This window comes from Podarcis melisellensis (genome assembly GCF_964234715.1).
Source record: "Podarcis melisellensis genome assembly, chromosome: 12".
NCBI classification, from domain to species: domain Eukaryota; kingdom Metazoa; phylum Chordata; class Lepidosauria; order Squamata; family Lacertidae; genus Podarcis; species Podarcis melisellensis.
Window position 1 is genome coordinate 7,550,475 of NC_138544.1, and position 18,234 is coordinate 7,568,708.

Below are 18,234 nucleotides of genomic sequence, written 5' to 3' on the forward strand. Positions count from 1 at the left end.
GGAAAGGCATGCCTGGGGAAATTCTAGGATGGAAATAAAGGAGCCTTCTCACTCTCTGGTGACCATGTCACGAAGATCCTGTGATCCCAAAAAATCACAGGCTTGGGCACATGGCAACAGTGGGGTGGGAGGGAAGTTACCATTTTTAACTCCTTTAACACACACATTCAGAAACTTCATATGGAGACCTTTAGGCAAGTGAAGAGAACTTGTTTATACCACTTTGGGTCCAAAGGGGGGTCTAGAAACTCCTTGCCAATGTACAGTCAGGAGCCGATTAGGCTGAAAATCTTCAAAGATCCCTTGGGGGGAGGCTTATAGAGGCTCTGATTCCCAAAATCTGCTTCTATCCCAGCAGCGCTGAATGTTCCATGCTGTTGTGCCTAGAGCTCCTCCACATTTCTGCGACATGCACAGTTGATTTGTTTGGCTCAGCGGTGTTACCCTAATTGCTGCTGGATTTCAGATCCCAGCGTCTCTAACTAGTGGTTAAAACCTCTTGAGTAGGTATGTCAGTAACATGCTGCTGTGACATTCTTAGGGGGTGGAGAATTACTGCTGGGCATGTCTCTCTCTCTCTTGGATCCAGCATTGTGCATTCAGAGATGTGTGAAGTCGGTGGTGAGTGCTGCCGAAGGGAGAGATTCAAGGGCAACTAATTGCCTGCTTAGAAAAGCTCTCATCCCACAAGGGGAGAATTGCTGCTGCTGCTGCTGCTGTTCTTGCTGCCTAGAACACTCACCGGCAGAATCATCATGACAGAGGCAAGCAACAGAAAAGAAGGATTTAAAAAATGCCGGAGTGCCACCTTCAGCATTGATGGCTATAGCTTCACAATTGGTGAGCCCCTTTGTGCGGGTGTTTCTTCTTCTCTTATCCTTTTGTCTCAAGTAGGAAACAGGGGTGCATGAGGGGGCTTGTCCAAGATGCCTCGTGGAAGATGCTGCTACCCTCCTGTAACTTTTGCTTTGCTCTGTCCCTCCTGCCGCTTTGTTGACTTCCTTTTATTCAGGAAAGGCGCCTTGCCCTGAACCACCGCGCTTTTGTAATGTTTTTGGCATTGCTTTGGCAAGAGGTATGCAGAACTTTTGTTTCGTTGGCAGCCCTTATCTCAGGAAAGCCTGTGTTTTTTGGGATTACATATTGTCAACTTGCTTGCTGCATTTCCTTCCTACAAGCTCAGGAGCACAGAAGCTGTGTGTGTGTGTGTGTGTGTGTGTGTGTGTGTAGTTTCTTTGTTTTTCCTTACTTGTGAGTTTTAAGTAGGTAACCAAGCTTCTGTAAACCATTGGTCCCTGACACAGCAACCAAATCTTTCCTGAAATTGCCCTTGTACCACGTAAACAGAAATGAAGTGGAACTGGAAATGGAAAGGGAAGGCACACACAAATCACATCCATTCTCCTTGGTCCCTGCTATAAACAGTGGCTCATTTCTAAAAAGAGGTTAGTGTGGAAAACATGTCTTCTGCTTGCACCTGATCCAAAGACCTGGAGGCTGGTTGTGGTTACTCAAGTGCTGGGAGACACTCTGCACAACCTCAGATGAACGTTGATCTTGGCGATCATTTCAGTACTCCAAGAGCATTGAGAAAAAGGGGTCCAGAACTGAGCCATGCCTCATATCAAGCCCTCTAAGGTGGACTGAGCCCTTTAAACCTAAGACCACTTTGTCCCACTCTGTCTTTTTGATGGGGGGGGGGGTAACAAAATTGCTCAGAGCCACAGGTTCTTGCTCCCTCCTGCTTTCTTTCCCCTTATCAAACCCACTGTACAGCAGTTAGAATTAGAATTAAGAATTAAGCAGGCTGTTCTTTTGAAATTTTACATCTGACTGAACTCCACTATGCAAAATCTCTGCAAACCAAAGCATCTTTCTGACTTAATTTTAGTTTGCAATCCGAATGGCCTATTTATGAAGAACAAATTCACTTTTATGCCTCCTCCTCTATCTAATGGCCAGCTGCTGAATGTGTTGTGCTTATTCTTTGCTGCTGTGGATTGATGTTGATGTAAATAGCACAGGAGCTTCAGGCTAGATGGAGAGCTTAAAGGTTCTCGGTGGCATGCAGTAACTTTTGTCATGGTCTTTCTGCTGTCTTACATGCGGCATTCTACAGTTAATAAAAATGATGCCTTCTGTGGGAGTCACTTGAACATCAGAACATGTGCTTGGGGGGGGGGGAATTGTTGTAGCTGCATGGCATCGACAGTTTCTTACCTATGTAGGAATCTGAGGATTAATATTGTGTGTGTGATCTTGAACTGAATACTAAGGCAACAATCCTATACACACCTACCTAAGAAGAAACTCAATTGAAAACAGTAGGACTTACTTCTGAGTATGGGTTATGCTGTAAATAGGAGTTATGTATCAAAGACTAGATGGTCCAGATAAATCATGTCCCTTCAAACATGATATATTAGGATGATTAAAGTGACATGTTTATAACTGCATTATTTTGGTGTTTCTATTTTTGGGCTGTTGTGGTAGCCATGGGGCATGGCTTTCAGCACACTCCACTGATTTCAAGGAACAGGGGGAGTTAAGCCTGTGCCTAATTCTCCTATTAAAGCCAAGGATGTGTGCTGTCTGATGCCCTCTGTGTTTACTCAAAAAGTAAGCACCTTTAAACTAAGGTGGGACTTATTCTCGAGAGTGTGCACATAAGACTGGTACCGAAACAGCACAATCCAGTGCAATTTGACTCAGATGCAAGGCCAGTTGTGTTCACAATGGGCCTTACCTCTCGGGTCTGTATGTGCATATGAATACAGTCCAAAGTGCTTAATTTTGGCTAGATCATGCCCATGGTTAAAGTTAAATTCTTATGTATATACAACCCACGCCAAGTATCTGCCTTTTACTTAACACCCTCGCTGTGTGTGGTTGGAATATGTCCTTGAACCGATAAGGACTCTTGCTTGACTGGCTGCAGGATAGAGAGGTGTGTGTGTGTGTGTGTGTGTGTGTGTGTGTGTAATGAGCCTACTGTGCAAAAGTAAAGTTTTCATTCCTTGCTCTACGCACTTTTTTTGCCCCTGGCCCCTGCCCATGTGCTTGCCAAAAGGGAAGGCTGTCTAAAGAATTCCCCCCATATCTGCTCTAACTGGATGCCCACCTCAGTTAGGATCAAGTCTTTGCGTGGGCTACGCTGCCTTTATAGCAAGAAGATCTTTGCCTGCCTGCCTGCCTCTTCTCATCCCTCTGAACTTTGCAGTCAGACAGCCCCGAGCAAGCTTGTCACATTCAAGTTGGAAGGAACTCTAGCGGATAAATTTAGCAGCTCGGAAGAGAATGCAAACACAAGTGGGACGTTTATGCTTCCAAAAAGAAAAGAGTCATGAAAACTACGGGCCAGACTCACCCTTTCTCTAAAGTGTCCAAGATAGGCGCTTAATTCACAACAACCTTGCGTGGCAAGTTTGTCAGAGGCAGCAACTTTGCCAAAGGCCACCAGTGAGCTTTGTAGTTGGATAGTGGTATGAACTTGGCTTCTTGCATCCAGGGCTACCATGTTGCCAGTTTCTTTATAGCATCCCAGCTCAGCTGATTTCAGGGCCAGCAATGTTATCTGGCAGATTGATGCAAGTGCGTCAGGGAGCAGCAGTGACTGCTGTGTACAACACATAGTCTATCTTATGTCCCAGCGTAGGGTGGTGGCAGTTGTGGGGAATCTTTTCCTGCCCTTTAAGCAGCACAGTGTCTTGAGCAGCTCAGATTCATATGTGATGTTGAAGGACATCTGACAGCCATCTAGTCCAATCTCCTCAAATGAGGCAGACTTTCCCCCCCAAGCACACATTTTTGCTGGTAGATTAACTTTGGGTTTCCTTAACTTTTGATACCTGGGTTGAAACAGGAGGCACACTTCACTTTAATTCTCAAATATCCATCTCTCTTTCTTTCTATCTTCTCCACCTCCCAGAACAATAGACAAACACCCTTCTAGTTCAGACAATATATGTTCACAAATGGGAAAGAGCGTGGGGTGAGGAGATATGGGAGGCAATTTCAGCAGCTGTACTTTCTAGAATGTAATCTTCCCTTTCCTTGCTTACCTGTCACCTATCCTGCCACGCCACCCCCAGTTGCTGAAGGGGAGTAGGGTTGGGTTTGGGGCATTTGTGTCTCAAGGTGAGGTACCTGCTAGGGTTCTAGGAAGAAAAGTGTGAGCGATGTGCTCTTGTTCCTATGTGTGTTGTGAGGTTGGTACTACTACTACTACTACTACTACTACTACTAATTGTACCCTGCCCATCTGATTGGGTTGTCCCAGCCACTCTGGGTGGCTCCCAGCATATACAAAAACGTAATGAAACATTAAACATTAAAAACGTCCCTATACAGGGCTGCCTTCAGATATATTCTAAAGGTTATATAGTTACTTATCTCCTTGACATCTGCCGGGAGGGTGTTCCACAGGGCAGGCGCCACTACCCAGAAGGCTCTCTGCCTGGTTCCCTGTAACCTCACTTCTCGCAATGAGGGAACCACCAGAAGGCCCTCAGAGCTGAACCTCAGTGTCTGGTCTGAACAACATTGGTGGAGACGATCCTTCAGGCAGAAAGATCTGAGGCCGTTTAGGACTTTAAAGGTCAGCACCAACACTTGGATTTGTGCCCAGAAATGTACTGGGAGCCACTGTAGGTCTCTCAAGACTGGTGTTATATGGACCCAGCAACCACTCCCAGTTATCAGTTTGGCAGCCGCATTCTGGATTAGTTGTAGTTTCTGAGTCATCTTCAAAGGCAGCCCCACATTGAGTGCATTGCAGTAGTCCAAGCGAGAGATAACCAGAGCATGCACCACTCTGGTGAGACAGTCCGCGGGCAGGTAGGGTCTCAGCCTGTGTACCAGATGGAGCTTTGTGTGAAAAGTGCTCTTTCCCCTTCTTTCCCGTTTTCAACCCCGCCTTGTGAACTCTTAAGTATGCATGACACAAAGCCAGAAAGCTTTGTCCCCAAACTACATACCCTTTTACTTGAGTTATTGTCACCCTGTTTTGGAGGTGTGCTGTGATTGGGTGATGAGTTGCATACCATCCTGAATTCGGTCTTAATTGATGTGGATGAGACAGTTCTCTTTGGAATCCATGACTGAAATAAAGACATACAAATAATGACAATTTAAAAATGCAAAATACACATAGAAAAAAGAAACAATTTCTCTTCCTAGCCTCTAAGACCTCCTGATTCTACCTATGTAAAAGTATTTAATCATAGAAGTATTAATACTAAAACTTGTTTATGAAAACATTGCCGTTTTCATAACCATTGGTACACATTGGTACACATTTCATAAAACATTGGTACACACCTTCATAAGGGAATCTGGTTTTCCAATGCTTATGTCTCCTACGCTTAACTTATGATTGATGGATGTTTTAATTACTCATACAAAAATAAATTAAATCTGAAATCAGGCAGGCGCCTTAACTGCACTCTTTTTGGTGCCTGCTAAAAGCATTTTTGTTTAGGCAAGTCCATCCAGAAATGTAGAATGTTTTTAGCCTAGCGTTGATTTTATTTTATTTTTTGAATGCTTCAAAAAGTTGTTTTTAATCATTTTTTCTGATAATTTCATTTTTTTATTTTTGTAAACCTTTAAGTTTTTTTATTAGCAATCAAGTGACAAATAAATGTTGTGAAATAAAAATAAATAAATATCATAACAAACCAAATCTTCTGGTACAAATTCCGAATATTTTATGCTTTACATGCCTTCAGTTGTATTTTGGCAATTGTTCATGGGCAGGAAACTTGTGAAAGTTTTTAGGGGGGGAGCTGACTGGCAATTCCCCCCCTCTTTTTCCTGTTTTCAAACTTTTTTCAAGCTTATTTTTACCAGCTATCTCCTGCTAGCCTAGCCCCACATCCCCCTTGAAATAACTCTGTGTCATGTAAGAGCACTGCCCCAAAGGAAGGGATGGGGCAGAATTTTGATTTGGCTCACACTTAAAGGCAAACCTACCAAATTTATACTTGACGGCTGCCATACGTCTGGAGTTTTCGGGACATTACCAGGATTTCAAAGGCAGAATTGACATTTGCGAGGCCTTGTCTTGGATCAATTTAGGGGTCTTTCTAAAAAAAAAAAAAAAGTTCAACAACTTTCAGGTGCCCTAGTTTTTACTTATTGAAATATGGCAACCCTATCAGACTTTCCATAGTGATGTACGGAAGTGAGAGCTGGGCCATAAAGAAGGCTGATCACTGAAGAATTGATGCTTTTGAATTATGGTGCTGGAGGAGACTCTTGAGAGTCCCATGGACTGCCAGAAGATCAAACGTATCCATTCTTAAGGAAATCAGCCCTGAGTGCTCACTGGAAGGACAGATCGTGAAGCTGAGGCTCCAATACTTTGGCCACCTCATGAGAAGAGAAGACTCCCTGGAAAAGACCCTGATGCTGTGAAAGATGGGGGGCACAAGGAGAAGGGGGCGACAGGGGACGAGATGGTTGGACAGTGTTCTCGAAGCTACCAGCATGAGTTTGACCAAACTGCGGGAGGCAGTGGATGACAGCAGTGCCAGGCGTGCTCTGGTCCATGGGGTCACGAAGAGTCGGACACGACTAAATGACTAAACAACAACAACAACATCATACTTTCCACAACAATATGAGTGGACTGAAACACAACAATCTTTGGAAATTAAGCACATCTCTAAACTTTGCAAGTACAAAAATACCAGAGTCATGAAAATAAGTGCTGGTGGATTAACTAAAAAAAAAAAAAAAAAAAAAAAAAAAAAAAAAAATCACAAACGGAGAACTGATCTAAACTGAAGATTAGAAAAATAAGAAACAGAAATTGACAGATTTGGCCATCGCTATCCAGGGACATTGTGGAGGAGAAGTGATAACTATCAAAAGGAACTCTATGGAAACTATGACTTTGGGTGGTAGCATGGTTAAAGAAAGAAAAGCAGGGGAAAGGAGATTACAATTTTGGGAATTCCTTATAAAAAATTTCCAAACTTTTGCCTCCACTCCAAGGTATGCCCCCAAATTTTGAGCTGGAAACTAGCCAAGTTGACCTTTCAGCTCAGCCCCTCTACCCCATCAAATCAAACAGCACCACTACCAGGAAGCAGAACAACAAAGACCCTTGTCGTTCTGCCCGGTCACTGAGATCCAGCTCTGAGGGTCTTCTGGCAGTTCCCTCTTTGTGGGAAGTGAGGTTACAGGGAGCCATGCAGAGGGCCTTCTTGGTAGTGGCGCCTGCCCTGTGGAACACCCTCCCAGCAGATGTCAAGGAAGTAAACATCTGTCAGCCCTGTACAGGGAAGTTTTTAATGTTTGAGTATTTTGTTGGAAGCCACCCAGAGTGGCTGGGGAAACCCAGTCAGATGAGCGGCATGAAAATAATAAAACCAACATAATAAAACCTTTACTATTAATACTGGTAGAGGACCATTGGACAAGTGTACATGCAGGTCCCACTATCCAAACTTGCTTATTAAATAAGAATTCACTTATCCAAACATGAGGAATTAGTACCCAAACCTTGCTGTATACAGATTCAGATATCCAAACAACCAGACCAGTGTGTAGCACTGTAAACAAATAAGCAGCTTTAAGAAAGCTTTATTATTATTTTTTTTGCTGGTCCACAACAGCCATTTTGCCAGAAAACATGGTGGGAAGCAGGGAGGGAGGAAGGGAGATCGGACAAATAAGAGAGCAGTTTTTCCTTCCTTGTTTGCCTTTTGCAAAGTTTCAAAGGGTTTTCCTGGCTTGTCCCCCCCCCCCCATTTTGGGGTCAAAATTCCATGGTCAGCAATGGACGAGAAATTTCCCCATAGGAATCAATGTAAATCGTTGACTCATTATACAAACACTTGCCTAGCAAACAACACATTGTGTTCAGTGTGATGCACCTTCTATTATGCACCAGACTCTGTGGTCCACATGGTGTCTTCCTTCCATTACTTTAGGAATGGACTATTTTATTTTTTTTATTTTTTTATAAATATTTATTAAGGTTTTTACAGAAAAGAAAAAAAAAACATCCAATAACAATAAAGAGTATTACTTTGTTTGACAAAATTTCATATCCTCTTTGAACTTCCTCACGCCTCCCACTCCCATTTGCATCATTAATAAATCTAGTCCAGCAAATTATCATCTTATTTCCAAATTTTAAAACCGCTTATTTAGTTACAATAAAATTGTTCTCCTGCAAATTTGTTTTTCTTAATCTCTCTTGTCATCAGTTCCTAATCTATTTTAGTGATGGCCAATTATTTATAACTAAGCATCTTTTTTAACATTCCAATAATTCATAATGTTTTTGTAAGTAAATCTTAAATTTCTTCCAATCTTCTTCCATCCTTTCTTCTCCCAGGTCTCGGATTCTGCCAGTCATCTCCGCCAGTTGCATATAGTCCATCAGTTGCATCTGCCATTCTTCCAGTGTGGGTAGATCTTGAGATTTCCAATTCTTAGCGAGTAGTATCCTTGCTGCTGTTGTCGCATACATAAAGAATGTTCTATCTTTCTTTAGCACCTTCTGGTCGACAATGCCCAGAAGAAAGGCCTCTGGTTTCTTGGTGAAGGTATACTTAAATACCTTTTTCAACTCATTATATATCATTTCCCAGAAGGCCTTCACCTTAGGGCAAGTCCACCAGAGGTGGTAGAATGTTCCTTCATTTTCCTTACATTTCCAACATTTGTTATCTGACGAATGGTATATTTTAGCAAGTTTAACTGGGGTCATGTACCATCTGTATATCATTTTCATTACATTTTCTTTCAAAGCATTACATGCAGTAAAGTTCAGCCCAGTGGTCCACAACCTTTCCCAATCCTCAAACATAATATTATGCCCAATATCCTGTGCCCATTTTATCATAGCCGGCTTAACCATTTCGTCTTGTGTATTCCATTTCAACAGCAAGTTATACATTCTTGAAAGTACCTTGGTCTTAGGTTCTAACAGTTCTGTTTCCAACTTCGATTTCTCCACCTGGAATCCTAACTTTTTGTCACTTTTAAAAGTTTCCTTAATCTGAGCATAGTGTAACCAGTCTCGCACTTTGTCCTTCATTTTCTCCATACTCTGCAATTTCCAATTATCTCCGTCTTTTTCTAACAGTTCCCAATATTTTGGCCAGTAGGCTTCCATATTGGTTCCTTTTCGGGCCTTAGCTTCCAAAGGTGAAAGCCACCTTGGTGTTTTATTTTCCAGTAAGTCTTTATATTTAATCCAGACATTAAACACTGCTTTTCTGACAATATGGTTCTTAAAGGCCTTATTGATCTTAACTTTATCATACCACAAATATGCATGCCAACCAAAAGCATTGTTGTAACCTTCGAGATCTAGCACATCAGTGTCCTCAAGAAGTAGCCAATCCTTTAGCCAGCAGAAAGCTGCGGCTTCATAATACAACCTTAAGTCTGGCAGGGCAAAGCCCCCTCTTTCCTTTGCATCTGTTAATATCTTAAACTTGATTCTGGGCTTTTTGCCCTGCCAGACAAATTTGGAAATATCTCTCTGCCACCTCCGGAAACACTCTGTTTTGTCCACAATTTGCAATGTTTGAAACAAAAACAACATCTTTGGCAGCACATTCATCTTAATTGCAGCAATTCGGCCTAACAAAGAGAGCTTCAGCTTTGCCCAACTTTCCAAGTCTCTCTTAATTTCCGACCAACATTTTTCATAATTATCTTTAAATAGACTCAGATTTTTGGCTGTTATGTTAACCCCTAGGTATTTTACCCTTTTCACTAGCGATAATTCTGTTTCTCTCTGAAACCGTTCTGACTCTGTGTCTGTCATGTTTTTCCCTAGCACCTTCGTTTTTTGTTTATTTAACTTAAATCCTGCCACCTGACCAAAATCATGTATCAGTTGTAATACTCTTTTCGTACTAGATTCTGGCTCCTGCAATGTCAATACTAGGTCATCTGCAAAAGCTTTTAGTTTGTATTGTTTCGCTCCGACCTGGATCCCCTGCACCAGCCGGTCCCCTCTAATCAAATTCAAGAGCACCTCCAGAACTGAGATAAATAACAGAGGGGAAATCGGGCAGCCTTGTCGTGTTCCTTTTTCAATTTTAAATTCTTCTGTTACCACATTGTTAACTATCAATTTAGCTTTTTGTTCTGAATATATTGCATCAATCCCATTTTCAAAACCCCGCCCCACTCCCATTTCTTTTAGATTTCCCTTCATAAATTTCCAAGAGATGTTGTCAAAGGCCTTCTCCGCGTCTATAAATATCAGTACTGCTTTAGTGTTTATATCTGTTTGCAAAAGTTCCAAAATGTCAATAATGTTCCTTGTGTTTGCAAACATGTGTCTACCTGGGAGAAAGCCGGCCTGGTCTTTATGGATTACTTCATTTAAAACTCTTTTAAGTCTGCCTGCTAAAACATCAGCAAATATTTTGTAATCCACATTTAGAAGGGAGATGGGGCGGTAGTTCTTAAGTTGTGTTTTTTCAGTTTCTGATTTTGGTATCAACGTGATAAAAGCTTCCTTCCACGATTCCGGCGCCTTCTTTCCCTCCAGAATTTCATTGCTGACCTCCATCAAAGGTTGAATCAAATAGTCACTCATTGTCTTATAATACTTGGAGGTCAGACCATCTGGTCCTGGAGATTTGCCCAGCTTCATGTTCTGAATGGCAAGTTCAATTTCCTGTCGTGTTATTTGACTGTTCAGGAGTGATCTATTTTCTTGTGTGAGTTTTTTAAGACTGTTTTTCTTCAAAAATTGTTCAATCTCAACCTCAGGAATGGACTATTTTAGAGCACAAAGTTTAGAGACTCACTCTGAGGTCAGAGTCACATGTAGAAGCTCTGCCAATCTAGCCCATGTGTAGGAGGTGAGGGCTGGAGGTCAGCCACTCGCCCACAGATGGTGTGCCATCTTTAGGCATCCCAAATGTTTTTAAAATGTTAGGCAAGGTGTATTTTCTTTGAGTGTGTGTGTGTGTGTGTGTGTGTGTGTGTGTCATTCAGAGCATTTGTTTGTTGCTGTGGAATATGAAGGTGATCTTTGAGGACCATCCTCACCAAAACAATACAGAGCATTAGGCAATTCTAATGAAATACATTTAAATATATCCTCTTATCTATCTAATCGTCAATATGTTGTTAAAGTAAGTGAGTGATGCCATCCCTCTGAAAACTGTGAAGAGGTGTAGGCAGGTGGCTGAGTCCTGCAGATCTAAATTCACAGTAAATTCATACAGCAAGCGCACATGATCAATTCCTAGGAGCGAAACACAATAGAAGAGAGTTCTATGAGATTGTAGCTACTCCCGGCCTAGCTTGGCACCCATTCTCTGTAGGATTCTCTTTCTCAGCTGCTTGCTTCCAAATGACAGGCCTCTTGTGGTGATCCCATCTGTCTTCGCAATGCCCATGGAGCTCTTGATTTTCACAGGGTGAACTCAACCACCTGCCTGCACACCAATGTACAGCTGCCCTATTTTCAATTGCAATGCTACTGTTTAGAGATGTTGCTAAAGAGCTGAGAGCCTCTGTTGCTCTGTGCATCTTTTTTAATGTTGGAACGTACTCAACATTTGTTGAGTGAGTTGACTGAGAAGTGTTGCAGTGCAAATGGAAAGTGGCAATGGAAAGTGAACTCATTTGGGACCATGTCCACTTTCATCACCAGTACAGAGTGGTGCTTGTGGCAGTGAATCACTCTCCTGCAATTGGTGTGATGGTTTAGAAAGTGCCAGATGCTCTGGAAATAAAGTTAGTAAATGTTTATGAACTAATACGCAGCACCTGAATGGAGAGATGACAGGGAAATGAATCAATAAGTGGTTGCTCATTTCTAACTAATGTGCCTAGCCAGTGTGGTGTAGTGGTTAAGAGCAGTAGACTCGTAATCTGGTGAACCGGGTTCGCTTCCCCGCTCCTCCACATGCAGCTGCTGGGTGACCTTGGGCTAGTCACACTTCTCTGAAGTCTCTCAGCCCCACTCACCTCACAGAGCGTTTGTTGTGGGGGAGGAAGGGAAAGGAGAATGTTAGCTGCTTTGAGACTCCTTCGGGTAGTGATAAAGTGGGATATCAAATCCAAACTTCTCTTCTTCTTATAGCTGGTCAATTAATTGGTTGCAAGCTTCTTTTTAAAGGCAATTCAGGTTGTTTTAATGAGTTACATGTTAAAATTTTCACAGTTTTATATCTGTGTTGATATAAGATTATTTTCCCAAAGACCCAAAATGTAGTTACTTTGGAAGGCAAAGTAGAATTGCAGGTGAACCTTTATGGTGGAATATTAGTTTGCTTGCAATGGGGAAGCACCATAACATCAAATCCAGGTGTGGCAGCAGAAGCTCCGGACAAGGCTTTGGGATTGGTAAGGGTTGGCTAAGGCCCATCAAACTCACTACAATGTTGTTGGCTAGCAGTAAGGTGGAAGAGGAAATTGGGATTCAGCATGTTGGATTTTCCTCTGCTACAAACAAGGTCAGATCACCTGCAGCTGTTGACGGCGTACAAAAAGGTCAACTCCACTCAAGTCAGGACTTGGCAATGGGTGGCTTTCACACGGCCAGCTCAGCCCATGGCAGCATCAGTGAGAATCCACAGCAGCTCACACTTTGCCCTTTCCAATTTGATGTTGTTGGAGCATTGCTGATCCTTAAGGAAGATTGCTTTATTTGCATTTGATTGACTGGAATGCTCCCTGTGAGGTGGTGGGCATCAGGTGTGTTGGTAGCTGTGCCTGACATCCCATATGGTGGGAATCTGTTGGTGAAAAACGTCTTAATCTCTCCAGGTGAGAGGTGGGGAGAGAATGTGTGTGTTGCCCCAGGTGAGAGGCGGGGTAGAAACTGATGTTCTTCCTCCTGTTTTTCTCCAGTTACTGGATTGTTCTTATTCAGTGGACTTATCTTTCGGTATATGATTATAGGCTGTTGAATGCTTGAGTGTTTCACTGACGTGAATGGAGTGCTGTGATGGGTGCAAGGAGATTGTGACTGTTGAGAAATTGGGTATGGTGGCAGGGTTCCTTGATTGTATTATTGTGTATTAAGGAGTGGTTTTTTTGGTAAGACATGAGGTTTCCTCCCGATATATAGTGAAATTATGTTGCATTTTGATGCTATCTTGTGATATGTTGTATACAGTTTGCTTTTGTGGTTTTTTATTTATATTGCTTTGAAATTGCTCAATTATACTACTTAAAATGTGAGTATTATTATCTTCATCACTATTAGCAGTAATAGTGAATGTAGCATTTGTATCATATTTGTTTTGAAATACTGATTTTTGTTGAGATAAGTAACCTCCTTCAAGATTTCTGTTGTGGTACGTAAGTTAAAGAAATTTTAAAATGCCCTTCGATGTATTGGGTTCATATCTTGGTGCTTTTAGATCTGACTATAGCCATTAACACCCAAATGTCCTGCTTAATTGCCATGTAAGCAGCTCCAAGTCGTTCACCAGCTGTGGTCTTTTCTAGAAGGAGCAGATTAGGCCAGAGTTATCCATGCCCTAATGAAACCCAGGTGGACTACTGTAATGCTCTAGATATGGGGCAGCCTTTGAAGACTGTTCAGAAACATTAATTCCAAACAGCAAGACTGTTACGTTGCCTACTATCTCTCCAGTTTTAAAAAGTACACCAGTGGCACAATTCAAGGTGCAGGTACTGACCCATAATGCTCTAAGTAGCCAAGGACTAAATAATACACGGCCCCTTATGAACCAATGGGATCCAATGGGCTTTGCAAAGGGATATCCGACGCTTCCTATTTCCAATCAAACATAGCAATTTTGGTGAGACCAGAGACAGGCAAATAAAGACCAAACTAGACAGGACAAAGACAGACCCCTTTTGTGAAAAGCTGGATCTGCCCCCAAATCAAGAAGGGGTACACAGGGGTGTGTGTGTGTGTGTGTGTGTGAATTCCCTCACCTGTCACCCCCCAGGACTTTTCTATTTGGCTTAGCCCTGCTATCAAAGGTGAGCTCAGCTGGAACAAAACACCGGCGAATGGGGAAGTAAGTGGCAGCCATGAAGATGATCCACTGGCTTCTCTTCACTACTCTAGTTTGCTATTAAAAACAAGACTTCCACACCCCTACTTCATACGCGATTGGCCACACTCAGGTTTAAACCAACAGCTCCGCTTCTATCACATCTCTCTTGGCTTTCAGATCTGCCCCATAGAAATATGTGAGTAGAGCATCTAGGGTTGACAAAAAAAGAGGACACAGACGTACGTACATTAAACTTCCACATGCCAATTTAAACAAATAGGTGCACATTTGAAATAATGGTGATAATTTAAATAAAATTTATATCCATTTCATCATAACAGGGAAGATGTTGACCCAGCTGTTGATGGGCAATTTCAACCGCTTCTCTACTTTATGATTCCTTTAATTTTAAACTGGGCTTGGACCAGACAGCCCATCAGACTCTCTTCTGTTAATGAGGCCACATGGCCACATGGACACCTTAAGGGCATCTTCCTTTATCTTCCTTTATTGAAAAGGGAAGCGGAAATGAGGGCTGTGGCCTGCTCTAGTCATTTATTAGCCTCTACGGCTACTGCCCCCCAAGAGAGGCAAAAACACATTTTCCATTCTTTTGTAAATATTATTATTTGATATACCGCTTTTGTGCCATAACTAAAATGCTGAATAAAAAGGATAATTCTTTATAGTTTGTTTATTTTGCATACAGGGAAAAACTGCTTAAGCAGAGTGATCAGGTTCCTGTTTCTAGGCTTTTTTCAGAGGGAAGCCAGTGTGTCTCCATAGCACAGCTGCCTTATTATGTTATGTTTAGAGTAAACTACAATAGAATCAGGATGTTGAAAATCATTATTTTGAAGACAGCTCTTGAATCCCTAGATTATCCAAAGCTTATCCAAGAAGAAAACAAAGTCCATTGTTCATGAGTTTGTATTTTAGCTGAACCTTTGTTTCTCAAAGCAGTAGGTTTTACATGGCTTCCTCCACATGAAAATCTAATTATTTAGAGAAATTAGAAAAGTGGGGGAAGTGGCTGAGTTTCTAAGAAAGGCATCTGTTTCCGAGAATAGCAAAAATAGGAAAACAGGAGAGAGAAATTTAATGGATAATCATTTTATGAAACGTGCTGTTGTCCAGCTGCAGTGTAGATATCCTTGTTTAGGGGGGGAAATTCTTTTTGTTCTTGAAGTCCTGTGAATGATATCTAAGACTGTTTTCCTTTCTTTTTAAAAGTATTCTAAAGCATTTACAAACAGTACTAGGTTTTGGAATTCTAAAGACAAATACAAAGAATGTTGTGCTAAGCATATGAAATATACTCAGAGTCGAGAGTGGATTTCATGCTCTTTATTCAGCTCATAGTGTGAGGAGGAATGAAAGTCCCCTCAAAGTATCTGCTTTATATACATTATTTACACAATGGGCTGCACGTGATTGGCTAATTCCGGAATTCTCCTGCAGGCCAATCAGGTTGTGGATTCACTTCCATCTGGAGCTGGATTGGGTGGCTCCTGCAGACCAATCATACTGCTGCATTCTGAATCCTATTGTTCTAGGACCAATCAGACTGCTGCATTTTGGATCCTATTCAACTCAGTACATAACAGCATATCTCTCCCCTTCCCTGGTATCAGATAAATCTGTATCTAGTTCTATTAACCAACTGCATGGTAGTCCTTGATTTTTCCCCTTTGTTTGGTTTCCCACACCTACTGACTCACTGGTAGGGATGAATTCTCATAATTCATTGGGGACAGTCATGGCAGTTAAAAACTTACTTAAGCTTGTAGTGTACAGAAGCCCCTAACTGTCCAATGTGCTTCATATACATTTACCTCAGTAACTTTTACAAGAGCCCTGTAAACTGTGTCTGTGTTATAAAACTCCTAATGTAAAGTGGTGGTGGTGATGAAATGTGAGAGAGATAAAATTATTTTTCCTGAGGACAGTGGCCACCAAGCAGAATTTGAACCTATGACTTCCAAGTTCACCCTCCCAGCCATGCACAACATTACGCCAGCTGTCTATATGACATATGCTATAATTTTTAGGAGCTGAGCGTGGTCTCAAAATATTAAGGGCAAATTTCCACGGATGTTACGGAGAAATTAATATGACTAGGAAACACAGTGTTTGGAATTTACTTAAGTCTATAAGATTAACTTTTTTTCCTGCTTTCTAAAAAATCACTAATGAGGATATTGATTTTTTTCAAAGCATCTCGTTTAGCTAGTGAATGAGCTTTCATGCAATGATTCTTCTGTAAGCTTCAGACTTTCAACTGGAAATAAGCCCTTGTTATTTCAGTAGCTGTAGTCCTATGGCTTGGCTGTTTCATGATGAAAGAAAACTTGTAGCAATTACTAGGCTGTTGCGCTTAATGAGATCTCTTCTGGATTTCAAACAGGCAGCAAGAGCAGTATACTAGAACAAAACAATTACAGTCACTTGGACCATTCTGAGACATCACATCCTCATTTTGTTGTCTTAGCAGCTATAATTCCACTGAAATCCCCACTGGGGAAGGGAGGGACTGTCTTCTTTATTTAAATCGAGATTCAGGGCATTTGGGCTTTTGCCATCTCTCATTCTGCCTTTAAGGTGGCTCTTTCCTGACAAGTTGCCATTGGGATAGTAAAGAAATATGCAGTTGTTTTGTTTAAGGCTTTAGTTCAGTGGTAGAGCACATCCCATCATCTCCTTGTAGACCTAAAAGACTTCAATCTGAATCCTTGGGAAGTCACAGCCACTCAAGAAATACTGGAACTTAGACGGGCCAATAGTCTGACATGGTGTGCTCAATCTGAGGCACCAAACAACTAATCGAATTGAATAGTTCTGTTTAGTTTCATTCTAGTAGTTTGTTCATCAAGCAGATATTAAGGTTCATTGTCTAAAACAGCGTAGCCAACATGGTGCCATCCAGATGTTTTGGATGACAATTCTCATCACTCCTGAACCCTTGCTATATTAGCCTGGTGTAGCCAAAAACATCTGGCAAGCACCACTTTGGTCTAATATCTCCCTGGTATAAAGCTTATACACAGAGTACAGTATGTTAGAGCATAAAAATAACTTCCCTAGTTATTTCTGCCTCTTTTATGTATCTCTGGTGTGGAGTAATGTTATGACTTCTCCCTACAGCAGTATTTGTTCTCTGGAAGCAGGATTAATGGTGGCCTGAGGAGGAGGCATGGGTTCCTACAATGTAGTCCTAGTTTTCTGAGAAAAGGAAGAAGTCTGAAGTCATTCATATACAGGCATAATGAGAGCCCCACCATTAGGCAGAGTGAGGTTGCTGCCTTAGGTGGTGGATGTTGGAGGATGGGGAAACAGTAGCCACTCCCACCCCCTGGCCAGCTATTCTGCTGCTCTCATGTATGGTGGAGGGTTGAAATAAAATTAAGGGTCAGTCCATTTGGATTCTGTACGTAGAATGGGAGGAGGCACTACTTTGCCATTTGCCTCAAGCAGAAAAATGTCTTAAGCCAGCCGTGATGCTTCATCGCCACTGCTGCTATATTCTTCAAATGTTAAGCATAAAGGTAAAGGTAAAGGGACCCCTGACCATTAGGTCCAGCTTTGGCCGACTCTGGGGTTGTGGCACTCATCTCGCTTTATTGGCCGAGGGAGCCGGTGTACAGCTTCTGGGTCATGTGGCCAGCATGACTAAGCTGCTTCCGGCGAACCAGAGCAGTGCACGGAAACGCCGTTTACCTTCCCGCCGGAGTGGTACCTATTTATCTACTTGCAGTTTGACATGCTTTCAAACTGCTAGGTTGGCAGGAGCAGGGACAGAGCAACGGGAGCTCACCCCATCATGGGGATTCGAACCGCCGACCTTCTGATCGGCAAGTCCTAGGCTCTGTGGTTTAACCCACAGCGCCACCCGCGTCCCTGTGTTAAGCATAAAAGGTAAAGGGTAAAGGGACCCCTGACCATTAGGTCCAGTCGTGGCCGACTCTGGGGTTGCGGCGCTCATCTCACGTTATTGGCCGAGGGAGCCGGTGTACAGCTTCTGGGTCATGTGGCCGGCATGACTAAGCTGCTTCTGGCGAACCAGAGCAGTGCACGGAAATGCCGTTTACCTTCCCACCGGAGCGGTACCTATTTATCTACTTGCACTTTGATGTGCTTTTGAACTGCTAGGTTGGCAGGAGCAGGGACCGAGCAATGGGAGCTCACCCCGTCGCGGGGATTCGAACCGCTGACCTTCTGATCGGCAAGTCCTAGGCTCTGTGGTTTAACCCACAGCGCCACCCAG

The 18,234-nt window shown here is 42.4% G+C and overlaps 1 protein-coding gene across 3 annotated transcripts in view; it reads left to right on the forward strand.

Moving 5' to 3' along the window:
• The first annotated feature begins 454 nt into the window (after window positions 1-454).
• The window catches only part of PDE1C (phosphodiesterase 1C), a 271,452-nt gene continuing 253,672 nt past the window's right edge, over window positions 455-18,234 (forward strand). The window contains exon 1 of one of the 3 annotated variants that reach the window (XM_081931097.1): window positions 455-840. In XM_081931097.1, the coding sequence (XP_081787223.1) occupies window positions 756-840 (85 nt within the window). In that variant the 5' untranslated portion in view covers window positions 455-755. The remainder of the gene's footprint in view (window positions 841-18,234) is intronic. The other 2 variants (XR_014173167.1, XM_081931096.1) reach the window with 2 other exon arrangements.